The sequence below is a fragment of the Poromitra crassiceps genome (genome assembly GCF_964638095.1).
Source record: "Poromitra crassiceps genome assembly, chromosome: 17".
Taxonomy (NCBI): domain Eukaryota; kingdom Metazoa; phylum Chordata; class Actinopteri; order Beryciformes; family Melamphaidae; genus Poromitra; species Poromitra crassiceps.
The window spans coordinates 39,071,239-39,098,673 of record NC_139635.1 but is presented as its reverse complement, the minus strand read 5'-3'; the positions used below and the strand labels follow the sequence as shown (position 1 = coordinate 39,098,673).

The 27,435-nt window shown below is 43.6% G+C and overlaps 1 protein-coding gene across 1 annotated transcript in view; it reads left to right on the top strand.

The window, feature by feature from the left end:
- Positions 1-27,435, top strand: part of pappa2 (pappalysin 2) — a gene marked incomplete at its 5' end in the record, with an annotated part of 155,678 nt that overhangs the window by 41,209 nt on the left and 87,034 nt on the right. Inside the window, 6 exons of the mRNA XM_083654116.1 lie at positions 506-654; positions 6,546-6,685; positions 10,119-10,272; positions 15,010-15,202; positions 17,333-17,502; positions 24,468-24,650. Of these exons, the coding sequence (XP_083510242.1) occupies positions 506-654; positions 6,546-6,685; positions 10,119-10,272; positions 15,010-15,202; positions 17,333-17,502; positions 24,468-24,650 (989 nt within the window). The remainder of the gene's footprint in view (positions 1-505; positions 655-6,545; positions 6,686-10,118; positions 10,273-15,009; positions 15,203-17,332; positions 17,503-24,467; positions 24,651-27,435) is intronic.

The window sequence follows — 27,435 nt, the reverse complement described above, 5'->3', positions numbered from 1 at the left end:
AAAGTTAGCAAATGTAAAAAAAAATATATCTCATACATTGATTGATGGATTGATTTTGATTGTTTTGATTGTTGTGTCATGCACCCTACGGTGCCCAGCCCACATGGGCTTACACGATACACAAAATACACAATACAAGTCAACGTACTGCTCAAACAACAAAACAGATGATTACATCACTTTCTAAGCAAAATGTTCTGCCTTTGCTCCAGAATAGAATATTGTATTATAATAAAATAATTGGCGAAGTACAATTGGGGAGAAAATGGGGGGAAATCAGTCAAAAAAAATATTGCAACTTGGCAATTAACTAGGCTAGGTTTACTTTCATTGGTGTAGTGCTGACCATTGTGACAGATTCTTCAATGGTTAATTCAAATTTAAAATGATGAACTGAAAAGTAATGGGAACTGAAAAAGTGTAAATGCCTTATTTATTTATTTGTTGTTTGTTGTTTTATTTAATTATTTATATATATATACATATAATGTATCTGTGTCTGCAGGGCCTACATGAGCGTGAAAGAGCTAAAAGAGGAGCTACATCTGAGCAGTGTTGACATGCTCAACGTTTTCTTCGCCAACAACTCGGCCCGCGAGGAGCTGGCAGGAGCCGCAACCTGGCCGTGGGCGAAGGAGGCCCTTAGCCACCAAGGTGAGCCCATGTTCATCTCATCAATATGACACAACCACCAAGGTGAGGCCATGTTCATCTCATCAATATGACACAACCACCAAGGTGAGGCCATGTTCATCTCATCAATATGACAGAACCACCAAGGTGAGGCCATGTTCATCTACTCAATATGACACAACCACCAAGGTGAGTCCATGTTCATCTCATCAATATGACAGAACCACCAAGGTGAGCTCATGTTCATCTCATCAATATGACAGAACCACCAAGGTGAGCCCATGTTCATCTCATCAATATGACAGAACCACCAAGGTGAGCCCATGTTCATCTCATCAATATGACACAACCACCAAGGTGAGGCCATGTTCATCTCATCAATATGACAGAACCACCAAGGTGAGCCCATGTTCATCTCATCAATATGACAGAACCACCAAGGTGAGTCCATGTTCATCTCATCAATATGACACAACCACCAAGGTGAGCCCATGTTCATCTACTCAATATGACAGAACCACCAAGGTGAGCCCATGTTCATCTCATCAATATGACAGAACCACCAAGGTGAGGCCATGTTCATCTCATCAATATGACAGAACCACCAAGGTGAGGCCATGTTCATCTCATCAATATGACAGAACCACCAAGGTGAGGCCATGTTCATCTCATCAATATGACAGAACCACCACCAAGGTGAGCCCATGTTCATCTACTCAATATGACAGAACCACCAAGGTGAGCCCATGTTCATCTCATCAATATGACAGAACCACCAAGGTGAGCTCATGTTCATCTCATCAATATGACAGAACCACCAAGGTGAGCCCATGTTCATCTACTCAATATGACAGAACCACCAAGGTGAGCTCATGTTCATCTCATCAATATGACACAACCACCAAGGTGAGGCCATGTTCATCTCATCAATATGACAGAACCACCAAGGTGAGCCCATGTTCATCTCATCAATATGACACAACCACCAAGGTGAGGCCATGTTCATCTCATCAATATGACAGAACCACCAAGGTGAGCCCATGTTCATCTACTCAATATGACAGAACCACCAAGGTGAGGCCATGTTCATCTCATCAATATGACAGAACCACCAAGGTGAGCCCATGTTCATCTACTCAATATGACACAACCACCAAGGTGAGCCCATGTTCATCTCATCAATATGACAGAACCACCAAGGTGAGCCCATGTTCATCTCATCAATATGACAGAACCACCAAGGTGAGCCCATGTTCATCTCATCAATATGACAGAACCACCAAGGTGAGCCCATGTTCATCTCATCAATATGACAGAACCACCAAGGTGAGCTCATGTTCATCTACTCAATATGACAGAACCACCAAGGTGAGCCCATTTTCATCTACTCAATATGACAGAACCACCAAGGTGAGGCCATGTTCATCTCATCAATATGACAGAACCACCAAGGTGAGCTCATGTTCATCTACTCAATATGACAGAACCACCAAGGTGAGCCCATGTTAATCTACTCAATATGACAGAACCACCAAGGTGAGCCCATGTTCATCTCATCAATATGACAGAAAAGGTTTTCTCATGCCAAAAAAGCCATCTGTCGACTTTCTCTGGATTCAATTTTTTGGTCTCATTATCTCTCTCTCAAGCTGTTTTGGTCTTAAATACTTTATACTGTAGAGTACCGCAGGAATGAGTCCAGAAGTAGCACTTCCGCCTACGTGTAAAAGGCAAATGGGATTTTGTGCAAGAGGATTTTATACGGCCTGTAGTTAACAAACGTTTATGAAACAGCTAGGTTTGTGTTCAGCGAGATCATCTTCACAAACGAGCTCCACTTTTAGGAAATGTGAAGCGTAAATGCATTTTTTTTTTAAACATGATTTTCAGAAAATGCTTCAAAAGTCATAAAAGTGGTTCTCGTTTGTGAAAATTATCTTGCTGAACGCAAACTAACGCTGTTTCGTAAACTTTTGTGAACCACAGACCTTATTTCATCCATTTAACTGAAAGATTCCCATACAAAAATCCCGTTGCCTTTTCCCCCTACGAACCAGCCGTGCAGGGACTAAGCCTAAAGAAATACATCATCCTTGTGGTACTCTATTCTCAGTTTTTCTCTACTTCTCTACTAAATCTCATTCTCTCCTAATACTCTCTCTCTCTCTCTCTCTCTCTCTCTCTCTCTCTCTCTCTCTCTCTCTCTCTCTCTCTCTCTCTGCTTTGGCCGCCTCTGAGCGAGATGGGCAGAGCGTCTTGGAGCAGGCAGAGGTTTCCCTGCACATTGCCTCTTTCCTCTTCCAGTCATTAGGCCCTTTTCCACTGGAAAAGACTAATCAACCTCACAACAACCAACCAACCACCCAAACAAACAAACAAACAAACAAACAAGCGGCAGTTAGGGCCCGCTGTCTGCCAGCACATTGTTCTATCTTTCTTTCTTTCTGCTCTACTTTACGGCCTGCCCGCTTTTATGTCTTTATTCCCTTCTTGTGCCAGTAGAAAGCACAGAGAGGGCTTGACTGAGACGAGGAGACGTTATGGGGTGGAGGTGTCTCCACAGGAAGGTGTTTTCCACTCTCGAGGGGAACGCGCAAGATCATCGATGTTATACTACTATAGATGCGTCACCGCAGGCTCCGCCAATTCTAACAAATTGGTAGCAGCAAGTCTCCTAAATGGGCGTGGTCAACCGTTGACTCAGACCTGCCCGAAAGTCTCCTAAGTGGGCGTGTCCGTGGAAAAGCATGGGCAAAAACCCACGTGACAAAATGACAGGAAGTGAGTTGAATCCCATCGTCTTTGGTAAGATTCACAAGGAGCCAAACGTGTGAAATGGGACTGACCGTGGCAGAGAATGTGATTTCATGCACCGGTAGAATACAATGCTGTTTGGGGGTGGTTTATATCCAAAATTCAAGCTCAATTCAAAACAGGCATCATTGTTTTGGAGCGAGAAAATAAACCCTTATATGAAAAAAAAACAAAAAAAACACCCTGACTGCTATCGGTCAGCTTTACTGACAGCTCTAGACTGTACAGCTCTATCCACCTGATTTCTAGCTGCCATGATGCCTTACGTGAAATATGGGAGCTTCTTCCGGTGTAATCCTGCCAGCCCCCTCCTCCCCACCGTTACGTTGCTGACACGGAGCCCGTCTGCGTCTGTAAACGATGTTTCAAAGCTACAGGCGAAAAGGGAGCCAATCATGTCCAGCTTGGCCAAACATCTCGCTACATATTCCGAGTTGTTCAAAGAGCAACAGGTTAGCGGATGTGATAGATAACATTATTACATTCCCTCAAATAAGTCGTCAAACGACTCGAGTGTTATGAGTTTGATGAGGAAATGTGCCGAGCACGAGCGCTGCAGGCAGACCCTCGGCCAGGTAGGCTACATTAACCAGCTGCAATAATCAGTCACATGCTAGACCGGACCTTGCACCCATAATCATTTCACAGCGGGGCATTCAAAAATTAGGTGGATAGACCGTTTCAACTTGACAACATAAACATTCTAGATTGGCCCTAGCTTTACTTCCTGTTGCAGTGTTTGCTAATACAGGAAATACACTTGAGTCCGAGCTTCTGTTTGGGTCTATCTATTAACTCTTAAGTTTAGGTGGGGAGAAAAAATGATTTTTTTGTGTGTGCTGCTGTCTCATTATGGATATCTCAATGAATCTCAATCAATGAAATGTTGACATTTTCTGGGAAACAGAAGGTCAGATCACGATGTCTCTACGAGTTACGGTTGCGGAGATACGTCCGCCTTGCTTGCAGGGCTACAGGAGAGAGTTAGAGGACAGCGGGGGGTTGGGAGTTCCAAGTCACTGACCGAACACTATTTCAGTGATTGCTGTCAGAATATAGAGCCATTTAACACTAACACATTTTGACACAAGAACATCGCTGAATGCAGCTGAAATCAGCTAAAAAATGAACATTTAATGTTTCTAATAATAATAAAATAATAACACAAGTCTGCCGGCGGACAGTAACACCCCAAAGTGCCCAGCCAACATGTCCGAGCCTCCAAGGATCCACAGCCAGTACAGAGTGATGGATAGGGAATGGATTCAGTCTGGGTGGAAGAACACACCAGAATTTACTTATTTAGGGAGGACCATAGAGTACCGCAGGGATGACGTATTTTTGTAGTCAGAAGGCGGAGGTCCCGGACATGTTGGAGCCTACAGGGAAAAGTGGGGTTTTAGAGTGGGGATTTCACTTAAATGCATAAAATAAGGTCTGTGTGTTAACAAAGGTTTATGGGAAAGTTTATTCAAAAGTCATAAAAGTGATTCTGGTTTGTGAAGATTATCCTGCCGAACACAAATGACCACTCCCATAAACTTTTGTTACTACTACTCCGACTGAGCTTCTCACCTTATCCCTAAGGGAGATGAGAGAAAACCCATGTTGGCCGCTTGTATCCGCCATCTTGTTCTTTCAGTCATGACCCATCCTTCATGACCATAGGTGAGAGTAGGAACAAAGATGGACCGGCAGATCGAGAGCTTTGCCTTCTCATTTAGATGTGAATATGAATTTAGATGTTACTGTACCAACAGAGGGACAAAAATAGTGCACACAGTGGACGTATGGACAGCAAATTCAATTGTCTTTTAGCATGACACTGTCTGAAGTGGACCAACACACACTGCAGTGCAGCTCACTCGACTCACACAATGTGATGGCGCTTGTTGCTACACTTCTAATAGGGTGAAATCCCCCTGTCTACATGGAAATGAGCCAATTAGGTTTTTGGAAGGGAGGGCAAAGGAAGAGTCCAATATTGGGATTATTACAATGCAGACAAGAAAATAAAAGTCATGCCACCAGAGGTGCCGGTCCAAAACCGCAAGGTGCCGGATTCTGCCGGACCAGGATCCGGCACCTCACGGTTTTATTTTAGTTAAATGAAGCACTGCTGACACATAACAGTTGTTTTAGCCGCGATGCATCTGTCCCTGTTTAGGAAGAGTTAGTGGATGACAGGCTGCCTCCGGAGGCCCCATCGTTTAATGTCTTCACATTTAACGTCTTCATTGTTCCAACGTCTTCACCGCTGAACACACTGTTTCTAATTAGCCAACCAATAACTGTTAGGTCCGCTCCAGATCCTCTATCGTCAGTACGCTGCGGAAGATTTGCATCTCCACAATGCCACTTTTTAGGAATTCAGAAAATCTACCGGTAGTTGATATTTTTTTTTTTTTTTTTTTTTTTTCAGTACATTTTCAATGTCCTGGTTTGGCACCAGAACCTTTTTTTTCTATATGCGGGAGACAACATTAGCTGTCAGTTATTGGGGGGGGGGGAAACGGCAAAATTACACATACATGCTTTCTTTAAAACATTTTTACATGTTAATAGCAGGCAATAACAGCCTATATCCACCCATAGCCAACTTCCCATATCCTGTTTCCTGTTTTTGGGTTTGAAGTGTTAAAGGTTTACTTCATTCCTAATTGGTTATAAATGTCACAGTGCTTAGGCTTTTTACTGCGGTGGTCTGTTTCTCCTTTGAAAATGCCAGCATGCTATTTTGGCAGTCAGTGCAAATGTGTTTGAATGCTGGCTGCGTCAGCCACTGCAGATGGATGGACAGGGAAGGCAGAAACATATAACTGGAAGTTGCATGCATACATACAGTACATACTACATACATACTACATACATACATACATACATACATACATACATACATACATACATATAAACATACATATATAAGGACAAAATAAATTTGTAAAATTGTAAAAGCTAACAAAACCATTTTATTCAGGAATTTCCAACACTCTTCAATGTCTTACAATGCATTTCCTCTGACTAACAATAAACAAACAATAGAAAGTGTATTAAAACAATAACTTATAACAATATGCGTTTTGTTTTATTTCCCCCAGGTGGGATGGTGCTGAACCCGTCCTACTTTGGTACGGCCGGTCACAACAACACCATGATCCACGAGATGGGCCACATCTTTGGACTGTACCATGTGTTCAAGGGGGTGAGCGAGCGCGACTCCTGTGACGACCCGTGTCAGGTAGGATCCCCTCAGCTCTCCGATGACCGGGACTTTTTTCTGTCATGTATGAAGGATTTCCTTCCTAAACATTGTACTTCTAAAACGGAAGTAAGCAGTTCGTACTTCTCACAAAAGCTAACATGCTATTGATGCTAACATGGCCGTTGTGGCAAAGTTTGTTATTTAGAAGAATAAGCAATGCTAATATATTGAGGCCATGTCAATTTGTATAAAAAGTACAATGTTTTGAAAAGCGTTTCCAAGTACCCACCACATTGACATTGGTAAGACTTTATAATAACTGCACACTATTAAGCATTAGCTAAGTATTACTTAACACATTGACTGCCAGCCGTTTTTTTCTTGCTGTAGGTAGCTTCTGCCAAGCCGTTTTTTGAGGATTATGGCTCATTTTACAAGAGCCGAGGATTCGTTTCAGCTTGGAGTTTGTGAACATACAATATCTCAAAAGTACTAATAGAATGTGTACTTTCTCTGTCTAAAAGAGTTAGTTTGTAGAGTTAGTAGTTATGTAAGCATTAGCAGTTGAATACAGCATGGTTTTAGCGTCAGAAAGAATATTCAGAGATAAACGGCTTTTTGTGAAATTGGATGGAACAGTCACTTTAACCATTCATTTTTGGCTCTCTCTCTCTCTCTCTCCCTCCCCCTCTCGCTCTCTCTCTCTCTCTCCCTCCCTCTCGCTCTCCCTCCCTCTCTCTCTCTCTCTCTCCCTCTCTCTCTCTCTCCCTCCCTCTCGAGTTGCTTCAACTCCTCCCTCCGTGGGCGGACAAGCTTGTCACCAGTCAGTGCTTTGCTGCTCTCCTGTGCCTGCATGTCTGCACGGCCGCTGTTTGAGGAAGTCGGGATGGACTCGCTCGTTTGGAGTTTTGGTTGAGAGAAGCTTTTGCGATTCTGGTCATATTTATGCTGCGTGTTTCAAAGTGTGTTCCTCCACCTGTAATCTATCACCCGATCATAGTAGATCGGCTGAATCTATTATGTAAATTTGCAATCCCGCATCGCCAGCAATCAGCGCGAAAAGCGTTTTCCCCCATCCATTTTTCATGAGAATGGCTGGGCTGAGAATGGCGTGACAAGTTAAAAAAATGCTTTCCTTCCTCTAGCCAGGAGAGCACTGTTGCCACTTAGTGGGTCGGTGGAATGGGTTGTAAACGTTCGGTGGCTCCAATAATTATATAAGAGATGTAAAAGGGTTAGATGCACAACCCACCGTCAAAAAAAAAAAATCGTTTTTTTTGACGTATCCATACGTCCTTGGCAGTGAAGCGCTGGATTTTTTTTGACGTATGCATACGTCGCTGGCAGTTAACGTGTTAATACTTAAAGTGTAACTAACCCCCAAAACACTTTTTTTCAGCTTTTAACCAATATATATGACTTTGGGGGTGATGTGTGAAGAATTCTGGTCAGAATTTCCACATTTGACACCAAACTGTTGCCATTTTACCATTTGTATCATTTTTCAGCAGCATATCTGGCATAAGCGCCCTCTAAGGGTGGAACACTGCTTTTTTTTTTCTCTCAAATGAATGGGAAATTAGGAACACACTGACGTCACAGTGTTCCCAAAGACTATGGGATTTCAAGATAATTACTCCCCTACCCCCCCTGTACCCTTTCGGCTCCTCAGAACTCCAAGCCTATTCCTATTGAAGTTTGCTCTTAAAATACTGAACCAAACGTCGTCAAAGTTGGCACATGTCTTAATTATAGTTAGTTTCCCGCTGAATGTGGCATTACATTATTAATATCTTACCTGGATAAGCTCTACGGTAATTATGTTGTTTATATTATAATTCCGACTTGGAAGCACTTTCTCTCGGCCAGTCAAACGGGAGAGTCTGCTCTCTCATGCACCCGCGGGGGCGCGCGCAGCAGTAGACTGAATGGGGGAAGGAGGAGAGATCTGCAGCTGTGCCTGAGAGACACTCACCTCGCTCCGACTATAGCAGGCTACTCAGCTACTGTGAAAAGCGTCCTGTCCAGTCGCACATTCGCAAACAGATGCGGGATTCCCTCAATCCTGTACCCAATCTCAGACTGTATTGAGCAGAAAAATCGCACACCAGCTATTTCTCTGTGTTTGTTTGTTGCTCCGTGAGGTTACAGAGCGCCCCATGCATGCAGGAGGAGGAGGCTGTTTCGCCAGCCGGGGTCTGGCAGGAGGGAGGCGGGGGAGAACGTAGCCGAGAGAACGCAGCTGAGAGGAAAACTTTTGCAAAGAATCATGGAAAAGGGAGAAACGAAAATTAAAAACGGATTTGATGGCGCGATTTATGGCAAATGGGACGAGGGAATGGAGAAATGGAGAAATCTCGCTTTGTGATTACATAAGCTGAGAGCGGGGCGTTTGTCCTCACTGTGCTGTGTGCTGCGAGCAGCGAGGCTCTTTTAACGTAAGTTTAGACAAGCCACGCACACACACATGGGACAAAATGGGACAAAAATAATTAAATTTCTAGTTCGCCACTGAATGGCCAAATTGATATCACTTTCAACCATTTTGAGCAACACTCTTTCCATACAGACCACCAGCGTTGGCTAGTTGTTGATATTTATAAAAGATATTGCCCCTCTCAAATAAATTATTTTTGAGGCGGTAGGCAAACTGTAATGGCGTCCATTTCCGAAAAAAAATCTTGACTTGAACACAGCCAAAGAGTTTATTATAGACAAGAGCATATGTCATTTCTTGGTTTTTTCCATAGGTATTTTCAATTCACTGTTCTGATACATATCTGGGGGGTTAGTCCCCCTTTAAGTCATCATTTATAAAGCATTGTTCATACACTAAGCATTAGTAAGTAATTCACAACGCAGTTATAAATGTTTTATCCCTGATTAATAAGATAATTTATAATGTAATTAACAATTGTATTTACACAAGTATTTTGTGTGACCATCTAAAGTGAGGACTACAGTATCTATGCCTTGCAAAGCATTTATAAATTAGATTAAATACAATTGTTAAATACATTATAAATACCTTATTAATCTGGAATAAAACATTTATAACTATGTTTATTAATTACTTACAAATGCTTAGTAATGTATGATCAATGTTTTATAAATGATGAATTAAGTCTTTACTAATACTTAACTACTGCTCTATAGTGTGTGCACTTATTATAAAGTGTTACCCACAAATGTTTTGAAAGCTCCTCGTGATATTCCTTTTTGTGGGCTTTTCAGATATGCTTTCTTCTTTTTGGTAGCCGTATAAACGGCATTAACTTTATCCACAGCGGCAATAGTAGTTAGCGTATCTACTACATAAAATGCATGTTTTGTGTTACACTTTGTTGGAGCTTGGAAAGGTCAACTCCAACACTAATAGCAATTTAAAGTGAATGTTTTACTACAGAAAAGTCATCATACATCCTGTAGCTTTAATTTGCTAATGTCATGACATAACGCCTAATATCAGGAGACCAGCCCGTCCATGGAGACAGGAGATCTTTGTGCCGACACCGCCCCGACTCCCAAGTCCAAGGTCTGCCACGACCCCGGAGCCGTCAACGACACCTGTGGCGTGACCATGTACCAGGACACGCCCTTTAACAACTATATGAGCTATACAGGTACAACTTATAACAACTATATGAGCTATACAGGTACAACTTATAACAACTATATGAGCTATACAGGTACAGCTTATAACAACTATATGAGCTATACAGGTACAACTTATAACAACTATATGAGCTATACAGGTACAGCTTATAACAACTATATGAGCTATACAGGTACAACTTATAACAACTATATGAGCTATACAGGTACAACTTATAACAACTATATGAGCTATACAGGTACAACTTATAACAACTATATGAGCTATACAGGTACAGCTTATAACAACTATATGAGCTATACAGGTACAACTTATAACAACTATATGAGCTATACAGGTACAGCTTATAACAACTATATGAGCTATACAGGTACAGCTTATAACAACTATATGAGCTATACAGGTACAACTTATAACAACTATATGAGCTATACAGGTACAACTTATAACAACTATATGAGCTATACAGGTACAACTTATAACAACTATATGAGCTATACAGGTACAGCTTATAACAACTATATGAGCTATACAGGTACAACTTATAACAACTATATGAGCTATACAGGTACAACTTATAACAACTATATGAGCTATACAGGTACAGCTTATAACAACTATATGAGCTATACAGGTACAACTTATAACAACTATATGAGCTATACAGGTACAGCTTATAACAACTATATGAGCTATACAGGTACAGCTTATAACAACTATATGAGCTATACAGGTACAGCTTATAACAACTATATGAGCTATACAGGTACAACTTATAACAACTATATGAGCTATACAGGTACAGCTTATAACAACTATATGAGCTATACAGGTACAACTTATAACAACTATATGAGCTATACAGGTACCGCTTATAACAACTATATGAGCTATACAGGTACAACTTATAACAACTACCGTAAATTCCGGACTATAAGACGCACCGGTCTATAAGCCGCGGGACCAAAATTGACTATTTTTTTCTTCTATAAGCCGCACCGGTCTATAAGCCGCGGGTGTTTTGATGTTTAATTACCATATGAAAGGGTTCGTGCACAGAGAGGAATGTCGGGAAAGCGATGGCTGTTTGGGGAAGCTCCCATTTATTAACATTTCAACAAAACAAAACAAAAGTCAGGTCACTAATCCCCAGACAAAATCACACAACAATAGGCTATATGTGCAGCAAACCTGTAACCAGAGAAGTCAAGTCACTAATCCTCGTCTTCCTCTTCTTCCTGCGTACTGAAACCACCAAAGTCCTCATCTTCAGTGTCGGAAACGAACAGGTTCAGGGTGGCTTCGTCAACCACTCTCCTCTCTCCTTCATTGTCACTCAAAACCAACGAACTCCTCTTCATCACTGTCGGCATCGAACAGCCTCTGAAGCCTCTGACGGCCCTCAGCGCCAGCTGTGGCCGCGTCATCCTCTTCATCCCGCAGCAGTCCAGCGTTTTGGAACCCGTTGGTGATTGTGGATGTTTTCACACTCCTATAATATTCCGTGCTGAGACAGTTCCTCCTGCTGCACCGTCCAACGCCTCACCATTGACTCATCGATGCCCAGGTTACGCGCGGCTGCTCTGTTTCCCTCTTTTAATGCGAGATTGACTGCTTTCAACTTGAAAGCTGCGTCGTGTGAATTTCTGCGTACCTTCCCCATGGTAAGTGAGAGTGTTGCTTCTACTGCTCGTTCTCATGCTGTCGAGAACGAGCAAAGCTTTTTTTTGGTGAAAGAATCCTCCAGGGCGCTTCTTGTTAACAGTCCGAGTGAGTGGCAGGTCGAACGTCAAAGGCACTTCATCCATATTTATGATCTGCTCCGGTTCGATGGAATATTCCTTGATCTTCCTTTGTGTGAATTCGCCGAAGTTTGTGATTTTCTCCTGGTAGTCGGGGGAGGGAGTTGATGGCCGAGTGGCCGTTTGCTTACCGTAATTACCATATGTAAGTGGTCACGCACAGAGGGGATTGTCGGGAAAGAGATGGCTGTTTGAGGAAGCTCCCATTTACCGTATTACCGTAACATTTCAACAAAACAACATAACACAACACCACCGTTGTTTATTTTTACAGTGCACACAGTGTCCGCGGTGTGGTGAAAAGAGGGCAAGAGAGGAAATTAAAACAGAAGTGGATTTATAGTTAGAAAGAGTGCTAAAAAAGAGAGATTTTATTTGTATTTTTTTTTTTTTTTCTGAAAAAATCCATAGATAAGACGCACCGTTATATAAGCCGCAGGGGCCAAAAAACGGGAAAAAAGCCGCGGCTTATAGTCCGGAATTTACGGTATATGAGCTATACAGGTACAACTTATAACAACTATATGAGCTATACAGGTACAACTTATAACAACTTTAGAACACGGCTCTCTCGAATACTCGATTCTGATTGGTCAATCAACAATATTCACCGGTCATTATTTCTCGACAACCGACCGCTGCTCTGCCACACCTGGATTAATCAGTTGGTAAGAGCATTTTGTCCGCAGACGCTACTAATTAGGCCAACCAGTTGCAGCTGTGGTGTCTTGTGTGCCAATTACGAATGAAACCGCTTTGTGTTGAAAACGCTATTAAAAAATCTATTTGAATAATTATTTTTGTCAGATTATTGAATGATTTAGTTGTAGGCCGTGTTCTAAGCGGGATAATGTATACTGAGCCGGTGATTACTGGAAATAATGACCTTCAGGTGAATATTAAGCCCTCCGCTGCGCGTCGGGCTAAATCATTCACCTGTCGGTCATTATTTCCACAGTAATCACCGGCTCAGTATACATTATCCCTTACATATGAGCTATACAGGTACAACTTATAACAACTATATGAGCTATACAGGTACAGCTTATAACAACTATATGAGCTATACAGGTACAACTTATAACAACTATATGAGCTATACAGGTACAGCTTATAACAACTATATGAGCTATACAGGTACAGCTTATAACAACTATATGAGCTATACAGGTACAGCTTATAACAACTATATGAGCTATACAGGTACCGCTTATAACAACTATATGAGCTATACAGGTACCGCTTATAACAACTATATGAGCTATACAGGTACAGCTTATAACAACTATATGAGCTATACAGGTACAGCTTATAACAACTATATGAGCTATACAGGTACAACTTATAACAACTATATGAGCTATACAGGTACAGCTTATAACAACTATATGACCTATACAGGTACAGCTTATAACAACTATATGAGCTATACAGGTACAGCTTATAACAACTATATGAGCTATACAGGTACAGCTTATAACAACTATATGACCTATACAGGTAGGCTACAGCTTATAACAACTATATGACCTATACAGGTAGGCTACAGCTTATAACAACTATATGACCTATACAGGTAGGCTACAGCTTATAACAACTATATGACCTATACAGGTAGGCTACAGCTTATAACAACTATATGACCTATACAGGTAGGCTACAGCTTATAACAACTATATGACCTATACAGTTAGGCTACAGCGTATAACACCTATATGACCTATACAGGTAGGCTACAGCTTATAACAACTATATGACGTATACAGGTAGGCTACAGCTTATAACAACTATAAGACCTATACAGGTAGGCTACAGCTTATAACAACTATATGACCTATACAGGTAGGCTACAGCTTATAACAACTATATGACCTATACAGTTAGGCTACAGCTTATAACAACTATATGACCTATACAGTTAGGCTACAGCTTATAACAACTATATGACGTATACAGGTAGGCTACAGCTTATAACAACTATATGACCTATACAGTTAGGCTACAGCTAATAACAACTATATGACCTATACAGGTAGGCTACAGCTTATAACAACTATATGACCTATACAGGTAGGCTACAGCTAATAACAACTATATGACCTATACAGGTAGGCTACAGCTAATAACAACTATATGACCTATACAGGTAGGCTACAGCTTATAACAACTATATGACCTATACAGGTAGGCTACAGCTTATAACAACCATATGACCTATACAGGTAGGCTACAGCTTATAACAACTATATGACCTATACAGGTAGGCTACAGCTTATAACAACTATGACCTATACAGGTAGGCTACAGCTTATAACAACTATATGACCTATACAGGTAGGCTACAGCTTATAACAACTATGACCTATACAGGTAGGCTACAGCTAATAACAACTATATGACCTATACAGGTAGGCTACAGCTAATAACAACTATATGACCTATACAGGTAGGCTGTATACAGGTACAACGGCTACATGAGCGTTCTTTGTTTTGTTTAACTGCCATTAACAGAAGCAGGACAATGTATTGTAAATGATGACACAGGGGCTGAGCCAAATCATTTAGAATATTTTAGAAAGAATATTTAGAAAGAATATTTGCCCTCCAGTGAAAAAAGCCATCTCTCATTTGCCGAAATGGACAGGAAGTTACTGCTGTACTACTAATTAGAAACAATGTGAAACGAGACAGCTTGTCATTAATTGTTCGATTTAGTCCCTCTAAACGGGGACAGATGTGAGGCGCTTAAATAAAGCTGATTTATGTTAGGACATTCCTAATGCATAGGATGGAAATCCCTCAGATAATAACTGGAAGAGTTAGCCGGTATTAGAAACCTTGACTTTAGAGTTTTTAATAATGGCATTATTAGCACTTGAACCGTGTTGGAACCTGAGGTATGATAATTAACCGAGCATTTGCCTTCTCTTGCACCGCGTCAGACGACAACTGCACCAACCATTTCACTCCCAACCAAGTGGCCCGGATGCACTGTTATGTTGACCTGGTCTACCAGAACTGGCTGATGGACCGCCAGCCCGCCCCCATCCCTCTGGCCCCCATAGTGACTGGCCAGAGCTCAGATTCTGTCTCCATCTATTGGCTGCCACCTGTAAGGGGACCGCTCCACCAAAGGTGCGATTGCAGGGGTTCTTAATCAGAGTTATTTTTTCACACCAAATCTTGGGGAGACTTACTCCTTAAGGCAGGGGTTCCCAAACGTTTTCATCTTGGGACCCAAAAGATACATTTTGTGTCTCCCTGGGACCCAAACTCACAAAAAACATACAGTAATGAGTTGCCATGACGACCAGTTGGTGACCCACCCTCCACGGGTCTGCGACCCAAACTGTTTGGGGAAACACTGCCTTAAGGGATAAGAACATAGACACCAAAAGCATCCATATGTCCCCAATCACTCAGTGTATGCTAAAGTGCTAGAGCACCGGAGGCAATGATCTACCAGTGTCTATGTTCTCATCTTAAAGCCCCTGGAAACCAACGTGTTTTGAGTTTATCACACCACAGAAATATGTGTTATTAACTCATTCACCGCCAGTTTAGGTCTGCCAATATTTAGCACAGGCCAAAGATTTTCATAATTGTTGGTCATCTTTCAAGACCCACAGTAAATTATCTATTAGCACCAGAGTGATTTGCAATACCTCAAAATGAAGATGTACGTCTCTGGGTTCACCAGGAAAAAAAAAGTGAGCTTTTAGCATGTTCTGTACTCTACTTATAGCCATTTATATACACCCTGTTTTCACGCAAAAAGTCTCTGTGAGAAAAGAAATTGCAGAAAATGGCATTTATGTACACAGCACACAATATCAGGCAGAACTCGCTCTCAATTTTTTTTTTTTTTTAACTGTATTGACATCAGACATGTAAATATTATTCATTATGACACAAATTACAAAAAAATATATATATATATATATATATATATGAAGTGCTTTTTTTACATTCAACAATACAGTTTGCTCAGTGTGAGTGAGTGTACAGACAGACACACAGACAGACAGACAGACAGACAGACAGACAGACACACACACACACACACACACACACACACACACACACACACACGATCCCCCTTTTAGATTTCTAACCCCACTTAGGATAAGCAATAACCACGCCCTGTGGCGCTGGGATTGGCCAGGAGCAACACTGGAGGGCACGCAGCCCAGCGATTTCATGAACCAACTGAATAGCTCTTGAGAAGGACAGCGGGCTGCTGTGACTGCCTTCTGCCCGCTGCTGCCTAGCTGTTCCTGTGTTTATTTTGATTTGTTCTGGTACACCCGTCCTCGTCCATGTCTCCCTGTCATATCGTCCCTGCTATTTGATCGTTCCCGTTTTCCCCTCGGCTATTCAACACGTCCTCACCGCCCTCGCAAACTGATCGATCATTTCCTCATTCCTCCGATGATCAAACACATCTCATTTATGTGGCGAGGCTGTGTGGAGGAGGAGAACAGCTTCTCCTCCTCCACACAGGAGAACAGCTTCTCCTCCTCCACACAGTTGTGACTCCGTCTCGTCTCTTTCTGGCTGGCACATAGGAACGGGGGCCAGGGACCAGGATCGATCATGTTGGTCACGGGTTTGACTACTGAGGTTTCGATGTCCGCTGCTCTGAAGCAAGTCGATCAGCTCTGCAGCGCGGCGAGGGGGCATTTCAATGGCGTTTCTCCTCTGCAACAAGGAAGCGCGTTTCCTTTCCACCTTCTTCCTAATTTCAAACAACAGCTGCGGTATGTGTTTGATAACGTGCTGTCGGCTTGAGTTTGAGGTTAGGGACCCGAAACTATGTCACAGGCTGGGTAAGTGTTTCAACTATGCGCTGCACTCATAAAAACAAAAACACGTCAAACACGTCATTGGCGGGGAGGGCTATTTCTGATAACACGTCAAAGACGTCATTGGCGGTGAATGAGTTAACCACCCAGCCACATAAAAAATGTCACCAAGTATATAAAATTAGCTTCCAAATCATGAAATACTAAGCAGGATTCTCTGTTCTGAAACTGTGGAGGTGTGTCTGCTGAAGTGCTCCCAGTCTAATACTTTTAGATGCTTACTTGTTGGCACATAAGACCCTAAATTACATACTGTATTTAGAAGGTTATTGTGGATTTAGGTTTCCAGGGGCTTTAACAGGTAAGCTGATTAATGGGCCAGTTTCCCCAAAACTTGGTGTATTCCTTGACGTTGTTTTCCTCTGCTGCATGGCTAAAGTAACATGTGCACCTGTCTCAGCTCCTCGCCCCGTGTGCCGGCCGTGACCCCGGGCGTGACCCCGGGCGTGACCCCGGGCGTGACCTGCACAGACTGTGAGAAAGACGGCGTTTTCCACCAGTACGCCTCCGAGGCCACCTCGCCTCGCATCTGTGACACATCAGGCTACTGGACCCCCGAGGAGGCCATCGGTTAGTCAAACTAACACTGCACTCTGTGTGTGTGTGTGTGTGTGTGTGTGTGTGTGTGTGTGTGTGTGTGTGTGTGTGTGTGAAGCAGCACCCTCCGAGTTGGAAAAAAATGAAGCCAACGCGGAAGTGCCAAAAACTGCAGCTCCTCGAATGGCCACTTGAGGCTGGCTCCCAAAGACGAGCCCATCCCCGTTCACCCCCATGTTAAAATGCCCAACTTTAGTCTGTAGGTAATTTCACTGTTCATGACAACTGTATGGCGAGTGAATTTTTATATAACTCACTCGTTTATACAGTCTATGGCTGCAAACAGAGGTCTGATTGTATAGAAGTAAATGAAAGGTGAGTAGTTTACCCACCTTGTTTCCCCTCATTGATTGATCCAGGTGATCTGAAAATAGGTGAGTAAACTCTCTGCCTCATTTAAAACAGGACGGTAAACTGTGTTTACCCTCCACTACGCCCTTGTGGGTGACATCACGGTGGCTACGTCCATATTTTTTATAGGTACAGTATGTGTTTATGTGTGTGTGTGTGTGTGTGTGTGTGTGTGTGTGTGTGTGTGTGTGTGTGTGTGTGTGCGTGTGTGCACGCGCGCGTGCGCATGCATGCATCTAGGGGTAGGGGAGCATACATTCGTTACACTAGTTGTCATGTTGCTTTTCCATTGCACCACCCAAAATTGGGGGTTTCATCCTCTGTTACCTTCCGAATCTGTGATAACTCAGTTTCCTCTCCTGAGAATGTGGACGTCCAATGTTCTGGTCATCCTTTTGCTTGAGGAAATCAAAGTCGTGAAAATACTTCCACCAGGAGAAAGTCAACATTTCTGCCATTTCTCATCTAAGCTAGCTCAGTGTGATATGAGAGAAAACTAAATACAGTGGTCTATAATTTAATTATAATAATACATAAATATAGTGATCAACCGCTTATATTGATCAAAAAGCTTGGTCCCGAATCATTCCTATACACATGCTGTTTAAATAATTCGCTTATAGTGATCAATACTCCGCTTACAGTGATCATTTTGGGCCTTGTCCCACCTGAGAACAAAGGGGGGGGGGGGGGGGGATTAAAACGAGATACAGCAGTGATACTCGGTGCATCTCTGTCTGTGGAGAGATGGTGGCGTCTCTGTCTATGTGAGACCGCTGTGTTTGAAACAGCTGGAGGCCTAACTTACTGTATGGATTTTTAAACTCAATAACATTCCTTTACTTTATATGTACTGTATTCATGTAATACATATACAAATGTCAATTAGATGGTAACCTGCATGAGAAATAAAGAAAAAGAAAAAAATCGGTTATAATGGTCATCTGCTTAATAGTGATCAATTTGACCCGACCTAAAGTGATCCCACAGCACATTAATGGCAATGACATGTCGTTCTTTCTGAGGCGAATTGTAGGAGTTCAGTGGAGAGATAGATTTTCACAATTATAAAACGAAAAACTCGGAGAAAAAATATTTTCGTGCTTTCCTCCTGTCTAAATAGAGAGCGGAGGGGGGGGGGGGGAAATGCCAGGTAGGCCAACTACATAGATTTGTATTGGAATTCATTCAAACACAACCAGGCCAAGTTGAGCTCCTGGGCAGACAAATTGTTCTTTTCACTCATCTTACCTCCTAACATCTACGCTTAAGTAAGAAGAGTCCTTCACCCGCCACATTCCACCCTGTCAATACATATTTTGCCACGGTTTCAGGTTCGACTCTGTGTCCTTGAGTCCCTCTGTCTCAGTTTCCATAAAGCAGCAGAGCATCCCACCTCACCCCCCTCCACCCCCCCCCCCCCCCCACACACACACACATACTTCTTCACTTCATCTCTTCTCTCTCTCTCTCTCTCTTTCTCTCTCTCTCTCTCTGTCTCTCTCTCTTCTCTCTCTCTCTCTCTGTCTCTCTCTCTCTCTCTCTCTTTCTCTCTCTCTCTGTCTGTCTCTCTCTCTTCTCTCTCTCTCTCTCTGTCTCTCTTCTCTCTCTCTCTCTCTGTCTCTCTCTCTCTCTCTCTCTCTTTCTCTCTCTCTCTGTCTGTCTCTCTCTCTTCTCTCTGTCTCTCTTCTCTCTCTCTCTCTCTCTGTCTCTCTCTCTCTCTCTCTCATCTCTCTCTCTCTCTCTCTCTCTCTCTTTCTCTCTCTCTCTGTCTGTCTCTCTCTCTTCTCTCTCTCTCTCTCTGTCTCTCTTCTCTCTCTCTCTCTCTGTCTCTCTCTCTCTCTCTCTCTCTCTCTCTCTCGTCTTGTTTTAGCCAAAGTGAGAACAAGGGTTACTTGGCAGCGCGTATACAACAACAACAAGAACAAAGTAGCCTGTGGCGCTATACTTTGAAACTTTACGCTTCACGTAAGCAGATGGTCCTTGTTATTATAATCATCATTTCTGGACAAGCCTGGGCTTTTTTTGGACATGACGTGTGTGTGTGTGTGTGGGGGGGGGGGTTAAAAAAGAAAGAGAGAGTGAAAGAGAGCAAGAAAGACAAAACACAGCGACCGCTCGCCATCTCTTCCGTGGAAACTCTACCCAAATATGTGGAAATCCTCTGCTGGAATTTCTGCTTTGAAAACAAGCGGCGGTGCAGGAACAGGGGAGGGGGGATTAAGGCGCCCTCTCTCTCTCTCTCTCTCTCTGCCGCGGGACGGTGCAGCAGGAACAGGAACAGGGGGGATTTAGGGCTCCCTCTCCCTCTCGCCCGCGGGACGGTAATGATGATAAAGAGTCAATTACAGTCTTACTCTAAACAGTGGGATCCACAGAGCCGAGGAGACAGCCAGTCTGCTGGCGTCCCTGCCTCTCCTTCTCACTCTTTCCCACTTCTGAAGGCGGTGATGCGCGGGGGTTCGCTCTCTCGCAGCCAGCGGAGACGGGGCAGCAGGGAAAGAGAGTTGGGGGGGGAAATTGGACAAATTTCACACATGTGGATATCATGGCCGACGATGCAAAACTTAGGTATGATGGCGGAACACCCCCCCCCCCCCCCCCCCCCGCTGGCCGCGATTGTCGACGAAGCTGCCCGTCCACACCGCCTCGTCTCTCGGCCGGAGCGCTGTCCCCGGGCCGCGAGGGAGGGAACGCGCTCCAGCGCTTTCAGAGGGGGAGTCCCAATTGGTTAATGTGCTACTCCTCAAGCGCTAAAGTGGGTCAGTAATACAACTTTGTCAGAATGTAAAAGAGACTTTTAAAGGTGATGCATGCGGCGTTTTTACGCGTCAATATATCGCGGTCAAATGAATCGTGAAACCTTGGGATGTAATTGCGGTGAAAGCGAGGAGATCACGGTGGAGATGATTGGTCGTGGTGGTGTCGTCAGTGCCAGTGTTTCTCAAAATGAAAACCACATTTCCCATAAACCCCCGTGGAAAGAAGGATGCTACGGTACTGAGGGGGAGGAAAAAAAGCTTTAGCTCCGTTTGGAGAAAGAATAGCGGCCTCTTTCCGCTTTGTGCCGTAAAGCAATCGAGCAGATTTAACATTATTATAACATGAATGTATTTCCTTGTCAAATTTTTGAGAAAATGTCAAAATGGTACACCTTTCCCGGGAAAAATGATCTGGTGCACAGGAAGTGATGCGTTTTTACATTTTCACAACTAGAAGAAGAACTGGGTAGTTAGCATGAGCAGTGATAGCAGAGACCTTTAATATTAGATAGAGACACCACACTCCATCCACCATAAGCGGCCTAAACCACGGGGGAATTTAGAATCGGCATGGGCTCAAACCAAGCGGCCCAAACCACGGGGGGATTTTGAAGCCAATAATTCTACTAAACGGACTCAATGGGACCGCAACCCAACTTCTCGCTCAAAATGTAAAGTCAATAAATATTTCCAAAAGAGGTTTTGGTCTCAGTAGCTAATTTCACGTGTTCTAATGTGTGTACTTATGGCGATTTTCAAAACAATCGTTTTTTTTAGGGATTTTTGCCTTTATTGTATAGGGCAGTGGGTTGACAGGAGGGGTGGAGAGAGAGAGGGGATGACATGCGGCAAGGGACCACGGGTCGGACTCGAACCCGGGTCGGCACACGCAGGGTGCCGTGGCCCAGTGGCACGCGCAGGGTGCCGTGGCCCAGTGGCACACGCAGGGTGCCGTGGCCCAGTGGCACGCGCAGGGTGCCGTGGCCCAGTGGCACGCGCAGGGTGCCGTGGCCCAGTGGCACGCGCAGGGTGCCGTGGCCCAGTGGCACGCGCAGGGTGCCGTGGCCCAGTGGCACGCGCAGGGTGCCGTGGCCCAGTGGCACGCGCAGGGTGCCGTGGCCCAGTGGCACGCGCAGGGTGCCGTGGCCCAGTGGCACGCGCTCTGCCAGGTGGGCCACCGGGATGCCCCAACTATTGTGTCATTAACGGGATATAATGGATATAAAAGGGGGTGTTTTACTTAGTGATTGACAGGTCACGTGTCCAGTGATTGACAGGTCATCGATTCTGGACCAATAGGAGGTGAACCCTTAGCGTCACTTAAACGGCCCGTCAGGAAGCTGTGGGTGACGTCACACTCACTACACTACCCAGTACCCATCTTCTATCTATCTATCTATCTATCTATCTATCTATCTATCTATCTACTCTATCTATCTATCTATCTATCTATCTATCTATCTATCTATCTATCTATCAGTCTGGTTCAAACCCAGACTGTTTTTTCGGCTCCCTCATCTGTGCATCATCTGCCCTATTCTCTCTTCTATTTCCTACTGTCTCAACTCAAGACAGAAAATACACAAGGAAGTGGACGACCCTCCGACGGTGAAAACAATACCGCCCCCGTCTGGCAGCGTCAGGTTACCCCTGACGCCCTCTTCCAATTTTTTTCTCCGAACCTATGAGCACCCACAGGAGTGTATTGAAGTACCCTTTCCTTCCAGAAAGGGCTTTCAGGTGAAAAGAAACAAGAAACTGGATAGTTCTGGTAAAAACATACCAAACAAAAGAACCCCTTTTGGAACCTGCTGGGATAATCTGTGTGGGGGAATAAGAGAGAGAGAGAGAGAGAGGCAGAAAGAGGGAGAGAGAGGCAGAGGGAGGGAGAGAGAGGCAGAGGGAGAGAGAGAGAGAGGGAGAGAGAGAGGCAGAGGGAGAGAGAGAGACAGAGGGAGGGAGAGAGAGGCAGAGGGAGGCTAGGCAAGAGTCCTCCAGGAGTCGTTGACTACATCTGATACACAGATTAATATGAGACTGGCCATACACACACACACACACACACACACACACCTGGTCTTGGTTGTGAGCCTCTATCCTGTCTCTTTGTTGCATTTGACCAATTGAGTTTAACAGCTTGGCTTGGCGTGCCTCTGTTTACCTTGCACGAATTCCCACATGTGGAAACACACGCACAAACACACACACGCACGCACGGCCACACACACGCACACACACACACACACACACACACACACACACACACACACGCACAAACACACACACGCACGCACGCCCACACACACGCACACACACACGCACGCCCACACACACGCACACACACACACACACACGCACAAACACACACACGCACGCCCACACACACGCACACACACACACACACACACACACGCACAAACACACACACGCACGCATGCCCACACACACACACACACACACACACACACACATAGAGCAAATAGCAGACGGATCGTGCTACGGACCAAGACAGCCAAATGACTGCTCTGTGTGTGTGTGGGGGGGGGGGGGTGCGCGCGCGCGCGCGCGCGTGTGTGTGTGTGTGTGTGTGTGTGTGTGTGTGTGTGTGTGTGTGTGTGTGTGTAATCATGCAATAGGAAAAACGGACAGTTTTTGCACTAATTGTTTCTACTCTTCTGTGGTGGAGACAACATTCTTCTCTGTAACTTCTTCTGGCTGCGGTCCTCTCCCACATGCACGGACACGTTCATTTTCCCCAGTTTGATCAAAACTTCAACATATGGGAATCAACCATATTATTGACATTGATAAGCCGGTGACATTTGGTGCTTTATCCTTTGCAAATATGTATGTTGGTTAAATGTAATTTCAAGTGGTAATCTGCAAGGTGGCTACATCAATTTTGTCTCGCTTCTCTAACTGAGATATATTTTATATTTTTTCATCCAATAAAAAAAGATAAATTCTCGTCAAAAAGGTCTCAAAAACAGCCAGTAAAAGGTTAACTAATGTAGTGTAGGTGGGACCAAACTGGGGGTATGTGAAATACCCCCAGAAATGTATTTTATTGTTGATTCCTAAAACCAGAAATGAACTATTAGTCGACTATGATGCACAGTGTTGACTAGTGGTTTTGACTAGTCAACTAGTCTGTGAAAGCCTAGTGTGTGTTTGTGTGTATAAGTGTCCTCCTCACAAGTAGGGTTGGGTACCGAAACAAGGTACCAATAGAGTACCGGTACTTTTACAACCAATACTACCGGTACCGAATTGCAACCCAGATTTAGGTGCCTCATTTAGGTGCCATACCCGAGCTGCTGAGTGAAATATCCGCCCTCCGGTGCTCCAAAACGGGCGCTGCACGCACCTTCACTAACATTCTACGACATAAATTTATTGTTTGAAATCCTCTTTACACCTTCTTTAAATACAAAATATTTTTAAATATGTTTTATCTTTTTTTTAAGTACCGTTTAGGCACCTGTACTGTTTTAGAAGTATCGTTTTAGCACCGGTATCGAAAAATATGAAACGATACCCATCCCTACTCACAAGTATAAAATGTATCATCCTGCAAAAGTGAGACATTTTTCTGGTCCTCACCTTTTAAGGGATTATTATTTTCAAATTTAGGGTTAAGATTAAGAATTGGATTAGGTTTACGTCAGCGGTAAGAGTTTATTGTTTATTGTTTTTGTTTATTTGGATCCACATTAGTTAACAGTTAGTTTACGGTTATGGAACGAATGGACGGTCCTCACAAATATAGCAACACAAACATTTGGCTGTGTGTGTGTGTGTGTGTGTGTTTGTTTTGGTCCCCAGGTCCGCCCGACGTGGAGCAGCCCTGCGAGCCCAGCCTGCAGGCGTGGAGTCCCGAGCTCAGCCTATACGACACCAACGTGACGTCACCGTGCCCCGACACCGAGGGCTGCACCCTCACCCTCCGCTTCCTGCACCCCGTGGTGCCCCATACGCTTACCCTCTGGGTCACCTACATCTCTACGGGTGAGCCGCACCTCACCACAGCTCAACAACTCACCGGTGCTTCGGTTTTTGCATCTGGCGGAATTTATTGTGTTGACAAGCAATATCAGTTTGTTGCTTTAAACAGGTAATTTGGCCTCATATTCAACCTTCAACTCTTGACTTATGATGATGGATATGTTTGGCATTGTTGGAACTACTATTATCCAACGGCATAACTGCAGTCCCCTCCACAGCCACTTATGGAGCCGGGGAGGAGCGGGCCAACTTTGATTGCTTTGTGTTGACAAAACAGCAAACAATGTTGCCAGATTGGGTTGTGGTTTTACGCCAATTGGGCCGCTTTGGGTTCCATCGTGTGAGGAACAAATGGGCTTGGGTGGCTTTACAGAGCTGCTTGTTTCTTTGGGCTGGAAACCATTATCTGGCAACACTGACAGAAAACGGCAGAAAATTCCTTGCTGCATAGTATGCCTTTAACAAGTGGCCTGTTTCTATGCAGTGTGGGTATGCAAAATATGACCACCTCCTGCTCTTTCCAGACAGACTGAGGTCAGTCCAGGCCAAAGCTATGAAACCTCATTGCTTTCAAAGGGGAGGAGATGGGGTCATTGAGACATCTAGTGTATAACAAGTAGAAATGTATAAGAGGTGATAATAAGAAGTTTACATTTATATGAGGAAAGTGCGTATACTAATATCAGAAATGTGTATAAAATAGCGTCATCTTGCTTTTCAAGTAGTCCACATCTTTGGCAAGTTCTTAAATAACTTTCTGATGCACTGCACTGGTCCTCCCCGTTCCCCTATCCGAACTTTTTCAATTCTTTGATAGAGTCATTAAGATCGTCCAATCGAGACTCAAATGGGTCTTTAATACTATTGATCTGGATCAAGAGCCTGGTGGTCTGCAAGTGGCTCTTTCCTTCTTGTCTCCTGGAGGGCTGTTTCACCAAACATCCATATCCATCAATATAGACGCTTTTAATTTGACAACATAAACATTCAAAATTGCCCCTAGCTTACTTCCTGTGGCAATGTCCGCTAATGCAATAGCTGACAGGAAATAAGATGGGGTTCAAACTGTTGCCATAGCAACCCAATTTCCGTGAAAACCGTCTATAGTACCTTGCTCGTTTGTTAAGCCCCCGAGACACCAGGCCGACTCGCCGGGGTCGGCCATGTCTGGCCGTCTGCTCTATTATTTGCTGTGTGTCCCCCACCGTTGGCTCTAGGCAGCTTTGTCAGGGCCTTCAAAGAGAATTGACCCCACTTTATGTATAAATATATATATATTTATACAAATATATTAAAATTTAAACAAATACATTTATATAAATATATATATTTATAAAGAAATATATATATATAAATATATACATTTATAAAAAATATATATATATAAATATATATATTTATAAAAAATATACCGTATATATATTTATTCATTTATAAAAAAGTTTGCGTTAATGGTGGAACTGTCTCGTGAAATCAGAGCTATTTATATTTTATGTATTGCAACTTTTCTGTTTACTCTCAACTAAAATAAATTGTTGTTTTGACAAACCCATTTGGTACTAGAAAGTACTGAGCCGGAGGGTTTACCAGGCTCACTCCAGGTATGTTAGCACATTGAGTGCCAGCGACGCCAAATGGCGTCAGGAGAAATTTGCCGTAGGCTGCCAGCGACGCCAAATGGCGTCAATAACTCCAAATTCATATTTTGACGGGGGGATGTGGATCTAAGCCTCTTACATCGCCTCTTACAATATGGGAGCTATTGAATGTGTCTAACCTATTTTACAGAACCCTTAGGTGGCGACAGTGCCCTCCCGATTAGACAAAGGCCAGGAGAAAAGAGAGAAGAAGTCATGAGGAAACGGAAATCGCATCGATATGCTTGAAGCATAACGTTAGCTGTGCCTGTGAACAGCAGTCATCTGCTGCCACAATTGAGCCCCATCCATGTCCGCTGCGATAGTCCATCCATATGATTTAGTTGCCGACACGGCGACACCAGCGTCTTTCTGAAAAGTTACATTATTCTCAGCTGGGAGCCGAGGACACGCTGTAAAAAAGCGGGGGGATGCAGGCAGCGGACTTTTCAGTGCAGATCAAACTCAGAGCAAACCGCAGCAGAGACACTTTGACTCCTCCCACCACGGAGGAGGAGGAGGAGGGGGGTGGGGCACGCAGGGCACTACAGCATACAACCATTGACAGTACACACACACCCAGGCAGCAGCAGGCTCGATGCATAGACAGCAAACAAGCTAGAATAGGCTATCTGATGCCCACCAGCAGTAAATCAAGACCAGCAAGAAGGTGTAGGGTCTGCGCACACAGGGGCCAGCGCTGCTGGTTGCAGCTAAAACATATTATTTGGCCAAACAAAATTCCTTTGTTTTCACTCTTTTATTGAAGGAAATTATTTTTGAGGTGTCATATCAGAAAATATTAGCTTCAGAGTCAATGATGTGCTTGAAATGTTTAATTTCACAAAAGGCTCATTATCTCAGCTTCTAGAAAAAAATTGCTGTTTTTGGCTAAATCAAGCTATCTTCTCCGGCTCATAACTAAAGAACGGAAAATGGGATCAATAAACTTTTTTTTGCAGATGATAGAAGAGAGTCTCCTCGTTCTTTGTGCGTGTTCGGTGTTTACATAGTAATATCACACAATATTCTGTGGGCCTCGAGAAATCACTGAAAACGCTCTGAAACTCTGGCACTGGGAGCGTCCGTTCTCCAAAAGTGGCTGGCACTCAATGAGTTAGAGACAAATTATATATATATCCAAAATGACC